The sequence below is a fragment of the Giraffa tippelskirchi genome, chromosome 12, assembly GCF_054371585.1.
Source record: "Giraffa tippelskirchi isolate mGirTip1 chromosome 12, T2T-mGirTip1v1.2.pri, whole genome shotgun sequence".
In the NCBI taxonomy this organism is placed as follows: Eukaryota; Metazoa; Chordata; class Mammalia; order Artiodactyla; family Giraffidae; genus Giraffa; species Giraffa tippelskirchi.
Window position 1 is genome coordinate 5,773,056 of NC_137286.1, and position 18,321 is coordinate 5,791,376.

Here is an 18,321-nt window from a genome sequence, read left to right on the forward strand (position 1 = left end):
CATCAGGGGCTTTTCCAGTGAGTCATTTCTTTGCATCAGGTGGCCAAAGTATTGGAGTTTCAGCTTCAGCATCAGTCCTTCCAATGGATATTCAGGGTTGATTTCCTTTAGGATGGACTGGTTGGATCTCCTTTGAGTCCAAGGGACTCTCAAGAGTCTTCTCCAACACCACAGTTCAAAAGCATCAATTCTTCAGCACTCAGCTTTTTTCACTGTCCAACTCTCACATCCATACATGATTACTGGAAAAACCGTAGCCTTGACTAGATGGACCTTTGCTGGCAAAGTAATGTCTCTGCTTTTAAGTATGTTATATGTAAAGTTAAATGCTTTTCACCCATGCAAATCATTTCAATATTTGAATCTTTCAGGATCCTTGTAAAACTATTATATAATAATCTAAAGGGGCAGGTTAGATTTTTTTTTTTTTTTTTTTTACAAAGAAAATTTCTCTTGAATAAAGCTGAGCTAGTAGCCGCCTGGATAAACCCAGTTTGGGTTTAGGATAAGTTGCTCTGAAAGGCCTCACAACCTGGGAAATACTGTTAATTCAAGAACCCTGCAGCTCTATTGTATTCCACCATGACACCAGTAGGTGGCGCTGGTGTCACAGTAGTGAGAGCCCCATTGAAACGGCAGTTACTTGCCTTTCTCTATAGCCTCAAATTCCGCTTCAGTGTAACTGTTAAGTGAATGTGTTTGGCAGAACATATATATTTTTTTAAACCAGAATTATGTACAGTGGGCACACCTTATTTTTTAAGCACATAAGAACAGCTGTTTCTAAGAGATTCTGCAAATATTACATAACTCTACAGCCAAAATAATCTTCAAAATTAATCTACAGAAAGCATTTGCACATTTTTTTTTCCCTTGAGTTTTCTTTACGACTTTGTCAGGACAGTGAACATGAACTTGTATTTTTGGTAAGAAATGTATATAATAAATAGTAGGAAGGGAGACATTTTTGAGAGTTAATTTTCCATCTTTTTGGTCCTTAGGGAGGTCCTTGTTTGAAGAGTTTTCATAGAGTCCAAAGCTATTTAAAGATGTTTGAGTGTCTGGAGCATTCTTCCTCAAGTCATTGTGACATTCAGCGTTCTAATTTTGAAAACTGTCATCTTTCTCCAATAAGTCAAACTTTTTGAGGGGGAGGGGTCAAATTTTTAATACTTAGGGGTTTTAGCATTGGAATTTACCAACTTTCAAATACCGTAGTGCATTCCACAGTTTAAATGAACTTAAAATATTTTAAAATAACAAAAGCAGCAATGCTTCCCCACCTCCTAGAGTTTGAGGAGAGGTGGGCTGTGCCACATTTCTAGTAGGTCAGACTATGCGAAACTTCATTTCATTATACAACAGAATTTCCTTTCTTTAAAGTTTGGAAGCTTTTCTATGGTACTTACCACAGTTTGGGGTGTAAGGAAGTTCCTGTCTGCTGAATTTGTACTTTTATGAGAAAAAAACGCGAGCACTGTTGTAGTCAAGTTCCATAATTAAATGGAAAGCATCTTTAAGAGTCTTGGAGCACAGCCTTACATTTCATCTATTCAAAGAAGAGGTAATGAGAAGCTTCTCCTCCCGCCTTTGCTGTGCTTGACCATGGTATAGGGTTTTTTTTTTTTTAACCAGAAACAGGATTGCCTAATCTTCCTAGTTAGAAAATGTAGCGAGAGAATGCCCCTGGGCAATAGGTTATTTTTATGTTAAATTGCATCTTTTTAAATTTCATTTTTATTATCACAATATTTACATATTGTGTGACTGTATTTCCTTATGTTGACTCTTCTTCCAAAGAGTTAAAACTGGGTTGAGGGTTAGAGGGGAGAAGCAGGCACCTGGGAGCTAGCACCCAATTGGCAGCCTCTTGTAATATATAATTTGCCCAAAATTGCACGCCGAGCACTAGCTTTTGTTTTCTAATTGATTTACGGTTTGAGCCACTTTTACCTCATCCCCCACTGTCCTGCGTACGGTGCCAGCGAGTACATTACAGTGAGCGATGATAAATTGCCGTGCACTTGTGATGCTAATGCGTCAAGAGTAAAAACTGCATACTACATGGGGCTTCATGCATTAACAGTGGTGTAGAGACAGTGCAGCCGATTGCATTGGTGTCTTAGAAATCACCATTTGTTCATTTGATCACTTACTGCAATCTGTCTATCAGCCTGTAATGGAAACTGAAGATTAAAATTATACTCTTACAGCTTTTAATTTCTTAATTGAGACAAAGTTTTTTAAGTGCTCGAAAGGTCTAAGGTGTGGTGGGGAGAGTGTTACGCAGTGAGAACCTGAGATGTTTAAAATTTTCTCCAATGTGTGAAATTTGGGATATTTTTATCATATGATCTTTTGTCTAGAGAAAAAAAGAGTAGTAAAGTTTAAATGTGCCGATCTCAATTTTATCTTCATTATATTTGTAAAATTTAATTCATAATTTACAGAACTGTATTTTTTCTGTATTTGAGCTGCATCTGCTGTGTGTGATTCATTTGCACATAACAAGTTGATTTCCTTCTAAATGATTTTAAGTCAGAGATTAATGAGAGAAGTTTCAGTTTGTTTGAGTACCTTTAATTGCTCCTTTTACTGAGGTAAGAAGAGATTTGGACTCTTTATAAGGGCCGTACAGCACAGTATGAGACAGGATGCGGAGGGAGGTGGGACCTGACTTAGGCCCTGGGTTTCTGTGTTGATCAGATACTCACCGTGTGGGTGTGCCTACCTTTTGTAAACTCAGTCCACCTTAAATTTCATTTCTGTGCCTTGTCTGTGGGCCCTGGTATCAGAATACAAGCAGCAGATTTATGGCGGCTGCTGGGCACAACAAATTAAGTTGACAGTGATGTATGAGCGCATAATAGCACGATGAGCCCTCAGTAGCGCGGCTGGACGCCTCCTGCTTCATTTGGCTCTTGTTAGGATCCGTTAGGCAGCTAAATAATGAAATTCTGCTGACTGATTTCTGTCTTCCCTTTTTCTCTTTTCACCTCTGCTTTCTAAAACTTCCTCATTCCCAGACCCATCCTCATGCCCACAAACTGCCCTTGAAGGACTCCTTCACTTACGAGGACTACAGGTTGGTGTGTGGGAGGGTGATGGGGGTGCTGTGTATGTGCATGAGGCATGTGTTGGAGGGTGGTTCCTGAGTGAATTTGGGGTCTCAGAAGTGCGAAGAGCTTTGGTAAGAAGTGATTTGCATCACCATTTAAAGCCTTTAAAATAAAAGTCCCAAGTTACCCCGGACAGCTGGGGTAGTAAGTAGCCGCGTCTCCATAGCCGTGCGGGAATTTTCACTAACCTGTATTGGTGGGGATTAGTTGTTGTAGCCAAGTGCTGCCCGAGATTAACATTAGTGTGGGGTGGTCGTGGGGATCTTTTTTCTTTCTAAGTAGACTGTTTTAGTGCTTTGAAGTAGGGACTTATTTTTCTTTTTTAAACAAAAAGATTCAGTGTAGTTCACAGCATAATAAAAAATAGCATCCCACATTTTGAAGCATTCTTAGAGGATTTCTGATCAGAAAGGAGTTATATTGCTTGCTTTTCACTGAGGCTCAAAGTAGGAACAGAGTCAGCGTTTGTGTGAAAGAGGCATGAGGTCTCTGTGGCCACCCAGCTCGAGACCTGCAGAGGACTGGCCAGCTCTGGTCTCAGCCAGCCCTCCTTCCATGCCACTTTCTCCCCCAAGAACACCCCCCACCCTTAACTGCTCACTCCTTGATTGCCCCTGGCTTCCTTTCCTTCCATACCTGTCCCCTCCCCCACAACTCTAAAAGTAAATTTTAAATGACGATGAAGGTGGCCACTTGTCACCTTTGCGACTTAGCAGAGAATTCTGAGAAGTCAGGCACACCTCGATTTTGGTTGAACTGTGACTGCGCTGGACTCTCCGATGTGCCAGCCCTAATCAGCCTCTTTCCTTCGGATTGTTACAGGTGGGCGGTCTCTTCCGTTATGACCCGACAAAACCAGATTCCCACGGAGGACGGCTCCCGGGTGACCCTGGCGCTTATCCCCCTGTGGGACATGTGCAACCACACCAGCGGCCTGGTGAGCACCCACCTCCCGGGTTGTGTGTAGTCGGGACGGGGAGGTCTGCCTCAGGTCACTCTCCCCACCGCCCCTCCTGAGTCCTGTGTAGTCGGGACGGGGTGATCTCCCCAACCTCCCCTCCCAGAGGTGCAAATGGAACCAAACCTGCCCCCTGCCCTGCCCACCTCAAGTAGAGGCTGAGGGTTTTCTCCCTGTGTTTATTACTTAATCCTAAAAATAGGACTCTTCTGTCACTTTCAGAAGACACAATGAACAGCATTTATGTGCTAAGCCTAGACATACATTTTCTTATCTAAGGACTACAGACTAAACCAAAGTTTCTTTTTCCTGATTCTTTTAAAAATACTGATTTATTTAAAAAAAAAAAAAAAGAAACCTATCTCCTTCCTACTTTTTCCTTCTGTGTTGCTGGTTTTCTCTCCTTGCTAACTGATTTCCAGTTCCTTAAGCTTCTCTGATTCTCTTCTGTCCCCTGCCCCACTCCTTCACCTGATAGGCAGACACGTCCTCAGCCCCCTCAATTAACCTGCTTTTCGTTCAGGAGCTGGTCCTGGTGGCCCTGGCGGCGGGGTGGGGGAGGTGCACTTGGACTCGGATACAGGAGTCCATTGGCATCATGGGACGCTAAGGAGGCAGGGAGATGCCGCGATGACGGTTAGTCAGGATGCGCAGAGGAGCCTGCCTCTGTGGCTCAGCATGCTTTCGACCATGAGCCACCGAAGAGAGTGCTGCTCTGTGGAGATGGCGTCCAAGAGAGGTTTCCTGAAATCAGTGTTGGAAAGATAGTCAACTTCAGGATGTTTTGAACTTATACATTATAATCATCTGCTGGTTTGGTTAGTTTTTTGTTCATCTTTTCTCAATGTCAGCTTTCATTGTTATTATTGGCAATATTATAAATAGATTAGAAATATGCTGTAAGTGAGTATTTTACATGTAATTCCACAAAATGGCCAGAACACATGTAACATTTGCCAAACACTTAAGATAGAACACCCTAGTGCTAATCTGGGAAGGTCTAGCATCTATTACACTCTTCAACTGTAGAGAAGAAATAACTAGACTTTTTAAATTGTACTTTCACCTTGATTTTAATATGCTTAATTAGCCATTTTGAGGTGTTCTTAGCATATTTTATCATTTATTTTCATTAATAAATAAAATTTTACATTTTGTTCTTTTTCTTTCAGAGCTGTTTTGAACTGATTATCATATTGAAGTTTTAAAAATTTTCAAATAGCTTTTAATATTTGGTGGTAGCATTTTTCTCTTTTTTTCTTTTGGATTAGGACGTTGGTTCCCAGACTTGATTGATTGTTGGGGTTTATTCTTTTCTTTCTAAAATGTAAAAAGCACACAGTTTATTGTAAACAAACAAAACCTGTGAAACAAAACAGAAGCCTCTGCAAGGTAGAGTTCCCCAGCAGTCCCGGGCCCGCGGCCTGTTCCCTCGGTGCCTCCTGGGCAGCCGGCCACTGGCTTTCTGAGACTCGCTCCACGCATTTGCCCCTTCACACACTCACACACAGACTGATTTTGTGTTGCTTTCATGTACACTACTCACATTTTCCCCCTAAAAGTTAAAAAAGAAGAAGTTTTATCTCGTGATAAAATTACTGAATTGACGATGACTGCTCATGCTGTCTTTTTCTACACTATGCATCAAGTCTTTAACCCACCACAGCCCAGGCAGGAACACTGCTGACCTTGGGAAGGCTCATGTGAGATGTTAGTACTTTTCCTTCCAGTGGTTACTTTCTCCACATACTTAATTCTTTCTGCTGCACCTCTGTTGAACTGTTTGCCATCGTAATTGTAAGACTTCATGGGAAATTCTGTCTGGGAGGAATTCAGAATCTGTTTTAACACTGTGAAGTTGCATGTCATACATCTGAACAGTTAATCTCTTTTTAAAGTGAGGTATTTGAAATTAAGGCTCAGCTTTTCAGACAGTAGATTTCTTCTCTGTGTGTGTCTGTCCCAACGGCCGTTGTCTGTCTGATCTGATTGCCACTGAGGGAGGAGACAGAAATTAGTAACCGGGCAACGCTGCGTGCTTCTGACAGTGTGCCCACACCTGGTTACGAGGGAAGACACGGAAGAGTCAGGGTCTGTGATGGTGATTCCAAACCAGCAGCAGCAAGGAAGACCATGAGAAAGGAAGGGGCTGGCTAGGTGGCTGCCCCAGGCTGGCCGAAGCCTGGCGCAGGCGCACCACTCCCACCCACTGGGGGAAGCACACAAACACATCTACAGGCATCGTGTTGAGCTGTATCTGAACTCTGTGTGTCTGGATCAGGAGCGGGGGGCACCGGTCTGCCCGCCCTTCCTTGAGGTCGGTCCATTTGTACAGAGAAGGCCGCTTTCCAGCGGTCTGGGGACCCTATACTTGTGAGCGCAGGTGGAGCATGTTGGACAGTCAGCCCTTGGGTTTGAGTCGTGCCTCTGCCGGTCAGGATGAGAGGGCTTTGGGAGATTCAGGCATAACCAAGGGAGCTTCTTCCCCACGGTCTTTCTGTTTGAGTGTTGAATAGTCTGAAACACTTAGATGCGCATCAGGCTTCAGTCTCAAGGTGGAAGCCCAGGTGTTTGCAGTGGCAGACAAAGCGCCTGCTTGGCCTGTGACCCCGGAATCCCCACACGCCCCCCGCAGGGCCTCTGCACTGACTGTCTCCCCACACGCCCCCCGCAGGGCCTCTGCACTGACTGTCTCCCCACACGCCCCCCGCAGGGCCTCTGCACTGACTGTCTCCCCACACGCCCCCAGCAGGGCCTCTGCACTGGCTGTCTCCCCACACGCCCCCAGCAGGGCCTCTGCACTGACTGTCTCCCCACACGCCCCCCGCTGGGCCTCTGCACTGACTGTCCTGCTGCCTCCTGAGGCCATGATTTCTTTATCAAGTGTTTAAGCTGTTTTGTGAGTGAAAATGAGCTGGAACACCTGGCTTCATGACGTCCTCGTCGCTTCCCTGTTTCTCACTGGTCTTTGCAGATCAGAAGTGTGCAGATTTCTCGGTATGTGGCTATCAGCCATTGGTTGTAGGGATGCTGGGTTTAGAGAGCAGTGTTGTCTGGCCTGCCATTCCCTAGACTCAGAAGTAATCTTTTGAGCTGTTGACACCTTTATTAGGAAATAGCACGTGAAGCTATCTTGAATTCTGATTCTCCGGGATAAAATGAGGAGATCAAACTTATTAATGAGCATTTACAGACACTCAAGGGCTTCCCTGGTGACTCAGTAGGTAAAGAATCCACCTGCCAACACAGGAGATGCAGGTTCAATCCCTGGGTCGGGAAGATCCGCTGGAGAAGGAAATGGCATCCCACTCCAGTATTATTGCCTGGGAAATCCCATGGACAGAGGAACCTGGCGGGCTACAGTCCACAGGGCCATGAAGAGTCGGACACAAAGGAAGTGACTGAGTTTACACGCGCAGACCCTCTTAACATATGGGGGGGCTGCCCTGAGGGACTGTATTCTTCCCCTGCCGGAGGTTGCTTTGTCAGGCAGGTGTTGTCAAGGTCAGGGGCAGTGTCGGGTGTTAGGCACGGTGAGCCAAGCTACAGGCCCAGAGGTGGAAAGGGTTCGGCTTCAGGTCTGGCTGGCAGAGGCAGGTACACAGATAAATGCCCTGGTGTGGGGTGGGAGGGGCTTTGGGGGACATGGAGGGAAGGTGGGATGAGGGGAGGCCTCCAGAGAGGCCAGAGCTCAGGCTGAACAGGAGCTGAAGGCAGTTGCAAGCACAAGGGAGTGGGGACAGTGGCCAGAGTGGCAGGTCCAGAGGCCGTAAGGAGGCGCAGGGCTCCTTGAAAACTGGCCTTGCTCCAGAATTTGGATTTTTTTTTTCTGAAGGCAAAGGAAAGTGCCACTGAAAGGTTGTAAACAAGAAGTCAACAATGTATATCCCCAGGGATGCAGGAGGGACAGTGCAGGAATTTGAGACCTGTTGGGAGGGTTTTGCACATGATAAGCCAGGCAAGAACAAGCAGGGGGACGACTGGCCAGATGGAATCCAGGGGGCAGCCTGGAAGGTGGCACGCTGACCAGCTGAGGCCTAGAGAATGAAGTGGGAGTGTAAGCGCCGGGACTGCAGTGTTGCCTCTCCACCCCCAGGACAGGAGCGCTGAGAGATGCAGGTTTTCCGTGTAGTCAGTGATTGGGGGGCTTAGAAACTCACAGTATAGCCTTCAGCATAAAGAAAGTGAATAGGATGCACCTAAGTTGTTCTGTTTTTCTTTTGTTTGTCTGAACCTTTGAATTTCTCTAGTTTTAGAGTAAAGTATGTATATAATTCAGAAACAGGATTTTTGTTTCTCCCTGAGTCTTGATCCAGTAGATGACTCACATTGGGTTCTTAGTGGCCAGATAGGAGGAAAAGATGCTGTTTGCAAGTCAGTTACAGGCTTCCCTGGTGGCTCAGACGGTAAAGCGTCTGCCTACAATGTGGGAGACCCAGGTTTGATCCCTGGGTTGGGAAGATCCTCTGGAGAAGGAAATGGCAACCCCGTCCAGTACTCTTGCCTGGAAATTCCCATGGATGGAGGAGCCTGTAGGCTACAGTCCATGGGGTTGCAAAGAGTCGGACAAGACTGAGCGACTTCACTTTCACTTTCACAGTTCTCCTGGGATCCTGCTTCATCCTTGGGGAGCAGTTGTCCTGTGTTGTGGGGTTGAAGGTGGATGGGCTCAAAGGCAGTAACTATGGAACAAATAATTGTATTTGATTGAGACCAGCAAGGGATAATGTGTACATTTTCTGAAGGGTATGTCCCTCAGTGCAGGTTTGGGGTCTTCCAGGAGGATGTCTGGTGTGAACAGAATTAATGAAGATACCTCTGCTCAGTTGGATGAAGCAGGCCGAATGCACCCCTTTAAGTAGCTTTGGGTGTTTCTTATCCTCTAATGGCCAAAAGAAAAAAGACCCTCCTGAGCCAGAGCACTCAGATGCTGTCCTGTCCCCCTCCCTCCCATGTTCAGATCACCACCGGCTACAACCTGGAGGATGACCGCTGTGAGTGTGTGGCCCTGCAAGACTTCCGGGCCGGAGAGCAGGTGGGTTCCGCCCGAGACCCTCAACTCACACTGGTGAGGTTTGTATTTAAGGCTTGTTTAAGGAGTATGTACTAGGACCCAAAGCCAGAATAAACACATCGTGCTCTGCATGGGACCTTTGGGCCCGCCAGGGAGAAAGATTTGCACAAGTGACCTACTGTGTGTAACACTGTCCACTGAAAATCAACTCTGTGTTATGACAGTAGAACAGATTTTTCCATTATATAAACTGCATTGTTTTCATATCTTTCTCTGGATTAGAACCTTCTTTATACGGAGGCAGTGTATTTAAGTGGCAAAACCATAACAGAATTGGGACCCACAAGAGCTGTCGTCTTATACTTTCACTTGAATCTGTTTAAAGTAATAATTGGGGCGGGGTGGGCGGGGCTCAGCCTCTCATTCAGCTTGCAGATATGCAGGTAAGAACACCTGTACTTTGTCAGCCGTGACCAAGAACTGACACAGGCCACTGACATTCTCGCAGAGACGGGGTGAAAAATGTTAGCCTAACCAAGTGTCTGGAGGAAAGTTCATCACCCCTCTGCTACGTGCAGAATTGCCGCAGCCTCTCGAAATGGGTTTCCGCCAGACACTCTGGTGGTGCAGTTATAAAGGGACAGTATCGCTGTGCCTGAGCAGGGAGGGGGTTATGAGAGAGGCCGGGATAGGGGTCCGGCTCCTCTGTGTGCTGGGAGGCCTGGGGGGCGCTCTCCTCACCCAGCCGTCCCGGCCAGCGCACAGGGCCTTCAGGAGAGGGTGTGGTTCCTTCAGGGCTGTCCGTCCTCTTAGAGTAAAGTCACGCTAAATGTATGAGAACTGACCCTTTGCCCTGCTTTGTACTGAGAATGGATGTTAAGTTTCTTTTATATCCCTTTATTTTTTCTTTACTGCATCTCAGATTTACATTTTTTATGGCACTCGGTCAAATGCAGAGTTTGTGATCCACAGTGGTTTTTTCTTTGACAATAATTCACACGACAGAGTGAAAATAAAGCTTGGAGTGAGTAAAAGTGACCGGCTCTACGCCATGAAGGCCGAGGTCCTGGCTCGCGCTGGCATCCCAACGTACGTAGACAATCTGTCAGCTCTCTCCTCTGGTCCTTGAAATACTTCCAGTTGCAGAGTGTTTAATTGGCGAGTTAATGCAACTCCTCCACTGTAGTTTGTCTTAATCCCTTTATCCCTATTATACTGTGAATTTAAACTGTTAGATGTATGGTGATTTACCAGTGTTTTCAGATCAACATAATTGTGTCGTTGAAAGCGTCCACAGCCAGTTCCAGGGGATGTGGCCTGAAATCCTCCTTCGGTTAAATTAGTGTCTCCATGTCATTAATGCCTTTCACCTTGAAAAGGTTAATGACCTGGATCAATTTGTTTCATTTAATTCTTTGCCACCATTAGTTTCTGTAATGAAGTCACGATCCTCAGTGATTTCAAGAATTTCTGGTTAAATTTTTTAAGATTTCCTTGCATTTGAGGTGCAAAATAATAAAGACAAGAGTTATGATTTATTGATTCTCCAGGGAATGGAGGAACCATTCTTAATGAAAATGGATTATCTAGACCTTTTTTCATTGAACTTGTCAATATTTGATTAATGATTAAAATGTGAACTCAACATAAATTGTCGTTAACCTCTTTTTAGGAACTGTGGGTGTGCGCGATTCTCCTAGTGTGTCGTGTGCCCCCGAGGTGAAGGCTGTTAGACCGGCGACCGCTGGCAGTGACGGTTCCCGCCGTCCTCCTCGGCCGACCCAGCCCTGCTGCATTTTGCCAGGACTGAACGCTGTGTATTTAGAGTTTGAGGGAGAAGCTGGGGGGCCTCTGGTTGGCCCGGCGCTCCCTGAGGGTTACCACGCCGAGGGCAGGCTTAGAGATCTCCCTGAGGAGTGGGCGGGCAGGAGTGGGCTCCCGGGACTGATGCGGCTTCTTCTCTTGTCAGCTCCAGCGTCTTTGCCCTGCATTTCACGGAGCCGCCCATCTCTGCCCAGCTGCTGGCTTTTCTCCGAGTTTTCTGCATGACCGAAGGTAAATCATCTCAGGGGGAAAAAAGTTGACTTTTTTTTTTTAATTCATGAAGAGTGAGGCAGAGGGATTCAGATTAAAGATAAAACTGCTTAAAATTAAAGCACTTTGGGGGAGGAGGTAAGACGGTAATATTGGAAAAAGAAGAAAATGATGTTTCATCCTGGAAGTTTTTTATTAAATCCTCAATGTGTTGTCAATATTCCCTTGTAATAAACAAATAATTCTCTACTGCATTAGGAGAAAACTTATAACATCTTGGACTATCTAACCATATCAGATTCTACATTCGTAGGCGGGAGTTTTTGTTGTGTGTATTTACCTGGGACGACCAAGCCTCGGTGTCCTCACGGGTCTGATGTCTAATTCATCTGGACGAGTGAGGGGGCAGTTGTCACTGAAGTTGTGGGGTCAGCTGGGACCTGCATGGGCCAGAGGCCTTCATCTGTTAACCAGCTCTGTGGTTTGGATCCAGAATTGCCAGCAGGCCTTTTAATGCCAGGCATCCAGTTGGAGTACATAACACTGCAAACAGAACCTGTTTAAATTGCAAAATATTCTTGTCAACAGCCTCTTACTTCAGGCACAAAAATAATTTTTTTATATATGTATATTAGTATTGAGCATTGATTTTATGTTTCCGTAAGATAAGCCATTTGGGGTTTCTGGTACTGAGATGTGACCTATTGCGTTTTTCATTCTTCATAGGAAAATACATTCTTCCAAATCCCCTGGTTGTGAGGTTCCATTGTTAATTGTGTGTGAGTTTGCTGTTGTTATAAACCACCTTGGATCCTGTGCACAACAGATTGAGTGGGAAAGAGTGAGCGAGTGAGTGCCCCCTGATTGAACAGACAAGTGTGAGGCTGTCCGAGCGTTGGAGCAAGGGCATCTGGGCCGGAGCAGAAATGCGGGCCCCTGGAGGAAGCCTTCTGGGCTCTGCCGCCCGGCTCCCTGTCTTCATATCTGCAGCCAGAGAAGTGCTGCCCGGGTCCCGGCTGGTCATCAGGATGGAGGTGGGAGAATCTGAGTCCTGCAGCACAGAGAGGCCACTTAGACCCCAACTGCAGAGCCCGGAGACATGCACGAAGGTCCTCATCCCTCGTTCACAGCCACACTGCTCCAGACTCCCCGTCACTTGAGTGAGAGCTTGTGCTTCTGTGTGTGGTAGTGAGTCATCACTCCAGTTTAGTGGACACGAGTTTAGGGTTAACTGTGGGCTTTTCTTGCATATAAGGTAGGGTTACAGAGTTGAGTGTCACAGTTCATGGCCTGAAGAATTTTATAACTAAGAGCGATGATGATGATGACGACGACCCCTGGAGTCTGGGAGCCCCACTCTGTGCGGGGCTCTTGTAATAAACAAACAATTCTCTACTGCATTGGGAGAAAACTTACATCTTGGATTATCTAACCGTGTCAGAGTGCGCATTTGTCGAGGACTATGGCACAGGCTGTTCACTCTCAGCCACCTTGCAGGAGGGAGGCAGGGCTTCACACTTGACTGACGTAGAAACTCCTGTGCCACGAGGAGAGGAACTTGGCCACTCAGCTCACAGGCAGTGGCCCTGACTTGGGGCCAGCTTAGCCAGCTCAGAGCCTGTGCCCCAGGCCCCCTTGTGGCTCCTGCTGGTTTGCAGGAATTGCAGTCCATGGAAGAGATCCTAGTGCTGCAGGGTCTTTGACACGGAGCCAGGCTGGGGGCCACCGAACCATGCTCTCGCGGTGGCTGGGGTGGGGGGAAGTAGTGGGGTGCTGAGGAGCCCTGTGACGGCTGGGAATCCAGGAAGGGCCTGTGAGTCAGGGGAGAGGGGAAAGAAGCCTGCTCCCGGAGCCTGGTTTCATTTCCTGAGTGTTGCAGGCAGGTGGATGGCCTTGCCTAGGTTTCCTCTCTCCAGGTGTGTGAAGTCAGGCCGGTTTCACTGTGAAAAGCAGCAGAGAGAAAGCTCTGCTTCAGCTCCTTGGCTTCGCAAAGTTCATTAAAGGGTGAAACTAGAGTAGGTTGAAGAAGGAAAAAAGATAGGAACCTTAGTATTGGGGGCTTCTAAAAAGACACTTCTTCCACCCAAGAAGTTTATATTCTTTATACAAAGAATAAAACTGTAGGCTCAAAAATCTAAAAATGCTGAATTTTATCATGATCTTCTGCTAACAAATGCAACTTGATAAATTTCTTTTTTTGAATATTAGATTAACTTCTATTTCATTTTTTAAAAAAAGAAACCCTGCTTTTGAATCATTTTAGGTTCGTTGATTCTCTTTAGTTTCTCTGTAGTCATAGAGAGATAGTTTGTCATGTCAAGACAATTGATGCGTTCTTTGAATCATTCTCACTAATACTAATAAAAGTTTGGTTTGCTGGCAGCAGAAGTTCTTCCATTTGAATTGTAAATAGTGACAGCTGTGGGGCATTTTGCTCTGAAAGAGACACTGTCTCATAATTACATAAGAAGCACGGGTATGCTTCTTGAGCATGAATAGGATCAGCACGTTTTGGTCTTTTGAAGATAATGTGCCAGGAGATAAAGTGCTCAGAGCAGTTGCTGAATTCTTTCCTCTTCTTACATGTATTTGAAGGTAATTGAGATGTGCACTTGTGTTTATTTGTAGTTCCTATTTAAATGCCTGACAAGTGAGGGATATAGGCATTTTTTTTTTCATTAACTAAGATTTTTCTAGTCCATTTTCTTGTTTCACTTTGTGGTTTACTTGTTACAAGATGAGACAGGTAGCTTTGTCAGGTCAGCTACTGGAACTGGTACCATCAGATTTCAATCTGGAAGGGTCACTGGGCTCTTGGCTGCTGTTTGTCTTCCCTGGTTGCATCGCTCACCTGCATGTCTCCTCTACCCAATTGGTGTGACTGGGCACACAGTTTGCAGGAAGGGTGTTCTCAGAAGAAGGGGTGTGTCTCTCCAGATGGTCTTTAAGAAGCATCTTCTGAAACCATCTAAAGGCTCTCGGGACCCCTCCTAAAAGCAGTGAGACATGGCGTACTGGCCAAGCAAGGCTTGATATAGATGCCGATCAAGAAGGCCTCCCCGCTTTTTCCTTCCCTGAGACAGGTCAGGCTTGACCCTGCTCCGACTGACCGGGGAGGAAGGGCGCACTTCTCCACGGACGAGGATGCTGCTGGGAGGCTGTTTTGTGACATGGCCGCTGGTTAGTATGGAAGTGGGGCTGTTTCCCCTAACAGACGACTGTTTGTGTTTCCTGTAGAAGAGCTGAAAGAACACTTGCTGGGAGACAATGCCATTGACAGAATCTTCACCTTGGGGAACTCTGAGTACCCTGTCAGCTGGGACAACGAGGTCAGACTGTGGACGTTTCTTGAAGACCGAGCCTCGCTTCTTCTAAAAACATATAAGACAACCATTGAGGTGATTCAGTTGATCAGACAAGGATTTGTGCTTTGTCATGTTTTAAAAGATGTTTCAGGAGAGATTCTTAAATGTAAATTACTATAATTCTTTAGCAAAATCATTGTGTATTTGACATTTTTCATTCAACTTATTTGGAGAAGGAAATGGCAGCCCACTGCAGGAGTCTTGCCTGGGAAATCCCACGGCAGAGGAGCCTGGTGGGCTACAGCGCACGGGGTTGTAGAAGAGCTGGACACGACAGCGACTAAACAACAACAACCAAGTTGAACTTATTCACATTTTTCTAGTTAACACATTTACCCTTTACCTAAAGAGTCACAAGGCATGGTTGATTAGAAGATAAATTTTTTAAATTATTTAATGCATTTTTATAATTTCTAATTCATGTGATACAAGCAAATGTAAGTTTTTATTTGTGCTTTCAAAGTTTCCTCTTGGGTCACTTGACTTCAAATACCCATCATTCACCCAGCATCCAAGCACTGTGTGACTTAGCCTCCTCTTTTTTGTTTTACCATCATTTATGTAGGTATAATTTACATAGAGTAAAATTCATACTTCTGAAATGTAAGCTTGGGTGTAAGTGTACAGCTGCCTCCACAATCAAGTTCTAGAACCTTCCCTCCCGCCCCCCAATTTCCCCTGTGCCCTCGTCCCCGGCAATAACTGATCTGCCTTCTATTTGCCAGTTTAATGACTTGTGATAAGTTAATTTTGCTGTTTCCTTTTCCAGGAAGATAAGTCCTTCTTGAAAAACCATGACCTTTCCGCCCGTGCTACCATGGCCATCAAGTTGCGCTTAGGTGAGAAGGAGATCCTGGAGAGAGCGGTCAAGAGCGCGGCCGCGAACCGGGAATTCTACCGGCGGCAGATGGAGGCGCGGGCCCCGCTGCCCAAGTACGAGGAGGGCGGCGCAGGGCTGCTGGAGGGCGTGGCGGACTCTCGGCTGCCGCTCGTGCTCAGGAACCTGGAGGGGGAGGCCGGCGCGCAGGAGGCCTTGACCCTCACCGAGGCCGTCCGCAGGGCCCAGGCCGCAGAGCACGGGCTCGTCAACGGCGAAAACTCTATCCCCAACGGGACCAGGTCAGAAAAGGAAAAGTTAACTCAAGAGGAAAGTAAAAGAGCGACTGGAGACGCCAAAGAACCTTCTTCCGACAGTGCCGAGGACGTTGCAGAGTAGCCCCGAGTTCGGCAGAGGTTTATGAACAGGCCCGTTTACATCGCTGTGTTTCCCTGTTCACGGTTTTCTTTCTGCTGAGAGAAAAATATGTTTTTGCTGCTTTATATAAAAATGATTTTTTTAAGTTATTTAAAAAATCTAGCTTCCCTTTCTGATTATGATTGCCATCTTGCTTCTGGGCCAGACCTACCAGTTAACCAAGCAGAACACAGAGGGCAGAGGCGCCTCAGAAGGTGCTGCCGGTCCGCTGCGGGCAGATGCCTTTTCTTCCTGGGAAGGATGCAGCTCCCCTGTCCACTGTGCTTCTGTGGGCCTGGCCTCTGGACAGCCAGGGGGCAAGCCCACCCTGCCTCCTGCTTGATGCGGGCGCTCCGGGGGTGCAGGCGATGGTGGGGCGGGTGGCTGCCCAGCGGAAAATGGGCTTGAGGTTAGGAAACCTGGGATCTGAGCAAAAGAAATGAAATACTTTTGTTTTGTTTCTTTTCCTAAAAAAATAATGCCCCAGTACCAAAAGAAAAGGAAAGATGGCAACCTTATTTTTAATAGTTTTAAATGTTGATGATAATCCTAATATAAACACGCAGAGACACACACACATATATCTAGTGATTTCTAAGGATTTGTTTACTTTGTGTTTTGTTTTACTGTGTTAAGAACTTGTCCTTTCTCTTGGAATCAAAGTAGGACATGTATACCCTGCCCCTAAATTCAGTGTTGGCTCTGATTGTAAAGCGCTGCATTCGCCCTCCACCCTGGCAACGGAGAGCCTGTGAGGGCACCGCAGCTGTGTTCAGGCGAGCTGGTTGTCCCAACAAGCTAGATGTTTTCAAAGCTACACTTTTGAGTAAAAAGCCTTATTAAAAGGAAAACATGATTAATATTTTTGTCTATTCCTTTTCTTTGGAGCGTGAGAGGCCTCTTGAGTCGAAAGTGAAAGTGTTAGTTGCTCAGTTGTGTCCTGATGTTTGTGACCCCAAGGACTGTAGCCCGCCAGGCTTCTCTGTCCTTGGGATTTCCCAGGCAAGAATACTGGAGTGGGTAGCCATTCCCTTCTCCAGGTTATCTTCCTGACCCAGGGATCCAACCCAGGTCTCCTGCATTGCAGGCAGATTCTTTACCATCTGAGCCACCTGGGGAGCTTTTATGCAAACCACGCTGCTCGCCCCGAGACAGGTTGTGAACCTGTGACCTGTGCTGAGTGTGTTGGCTTCCCCTGGAGACTCAAGATGGATGAGAAGCCTGTGTTTAGCGCCCTCCCCTGCCCGCAGGGGGTGCTCAGGGAGGCCCAGCAGCACCAGGAACACTGGAAGGGGGTTCTTAAGTGTTGGGGGAGGTAGAGGCTTGGGGTGGTGACTGGGGCTGGGGTGGGGTCCATCCCCAGAGAGCCACCAGCCTTCAGGTTGCTCATTGCCAGTCATCCTCGACTTCATGTTAATATTTTCACATGTCTCCGAAGCCCTATTAAGTACATCACTTATTTTAAAAAATGCTAAGTGAACTCTTTGCCGGACCATCTCAGTAGCATCACTGCACACAGATGTCTGCAGGATGTTCTCGGGGTTTCTCCTTGGAGAAGACACAGCTCCATCAACCACCTGCTTCATTCTTTACTGAGGACATGCTGCCTCCCCACGCTCGGTGCATCAAGTGTACCCGCTGTGTTGGACACTCGCGACAGGTTTCATCTTTCTGTGAGGTCAGTGCCTGTTAACGTCCTGCGTTCATGTGATTACAGTTCCAACTTCCTCCTGAGAGGCTGCCTGTGACACCAACTCTCCCATCAGCCCTTTACCCAAGTATGAGTCTGGGAGACGTACATGCTAATTTCCAAAAGGCAAAAGCACGGTGGTATTCAGGGAGTTTTCTGTCTGGGAACAGAAGCCCCAGAGACAGGAACGCTCATGACTGACCGTAGGTGAGTTTCTCGTTGGATAACAGCCTTCAAGTCTAATGTGAAGTGTGTCCTTTGAAAGGTGTATGTACGGTTCAGACAGACTAGCTTCATGAGATGGGATGGTTTCAAAATACTCCTTGGAGAAGATTCTAGTTGAGGTGGAGCTGGACTGGGGTAGGGACAAGCCCTGGTCCTCAAGGCACCGATGGAGGGAGTGGGGGGGTTCCCACACTCAGAGCGCAGTTCCTTCATTTACTCGGGAGATGAGAGAATGGTACTACATTATCAACAGTCCCTGCTTAAAAATTGGGAGACGACTGTCCACTAATTCCCCATCTATTAGTTTGTTAAGGTTGTTGGACCAGAAAGCAGTTACATAGATTAGGCTCCAATGGAGGAGACTCTCTGTGGCAAAAATGGTGCTCATAGAACGCTTTCGATGTCGGAAGACTGTGTTGAACAACATGATTTCCTGGGTCGAGGAGAATCGCCCTGGCAGGACCCCGCGTGGTCAGCAAGACCTCAGTGCGTGTCACCAGCCCCCTCTGCCCGTGAGGTGGGCAGTGCTACCGCACAGACACTTGGATTCACAACTAAGGCATTTGAAAACTGAAGAAAAGTGATTAAATTGGCATTGAAGAACCCTCACTGCCATCTGTCATGAAAATAGACCTTTCTCGCAAATCATTTTAAAGTTTACTTTCTTCTTAATGCTTTTGGA

At 46.5% G+C, this 18,321-nt stretch overlaps 1 protein-coding gene across 30 annotated transcripts in view; it reads left to right on the plus strand.

Moving 5' to 3' along the window:
* Positions 1 to 16,584, plus strand: part of SETD3 (SET domain containing 3, actin N3(tau)-histidine methyltransferase) — a 78,749-nt gene extending 62,165 nt beyond the window's left edge. For 17 of the 30 annotated variants that reach the window (XM_081549776.1, XM_081549771.1, XM_081549773.1 and 14 more), the window contains 7 exons: positions 3,027 to 3,085; positions 3,942 to 4,056; positions 9,038 to 9,112; positions 10,014 to 10,180; positions 11,061 to 11,146; positions 14,363 to 14,523; positions 15,260 to 16,584. In XM_081549776.1, coding sequence (XP_081405902.1) covers positions 3,027 to 3,085; positions 3,942 to 4,056; positions 9,038 to 9,112; positions 10,014 to 10,180; positions 11,061 to 11,146; positions 14,363 to 14,523; positions 15,260 to 15,706 — 1,110 coding nt within the window. In that variant the 3' untranslated portion in view covers positions 15,707 to 16,584. Of the gene's footprint in view, positions 1 to 3,026; positions 3,086 to 3,941; positions 4,057 to 9,037; positions 9,151 to 10,013; positions 10,181 to 11,060; positions 11,147 to 14,362; positions 14,597 to 15,215 lie in introns of all 30 variants that reach the window. The other 13 variants (XR_014071199.1, XR_014071198.1, XR_014071202.1 and 10 more) reach the window with 4 other exon arrangements.
* Positions 16,585 to 18,321: the final 1,737 nt, after the last annotated feature.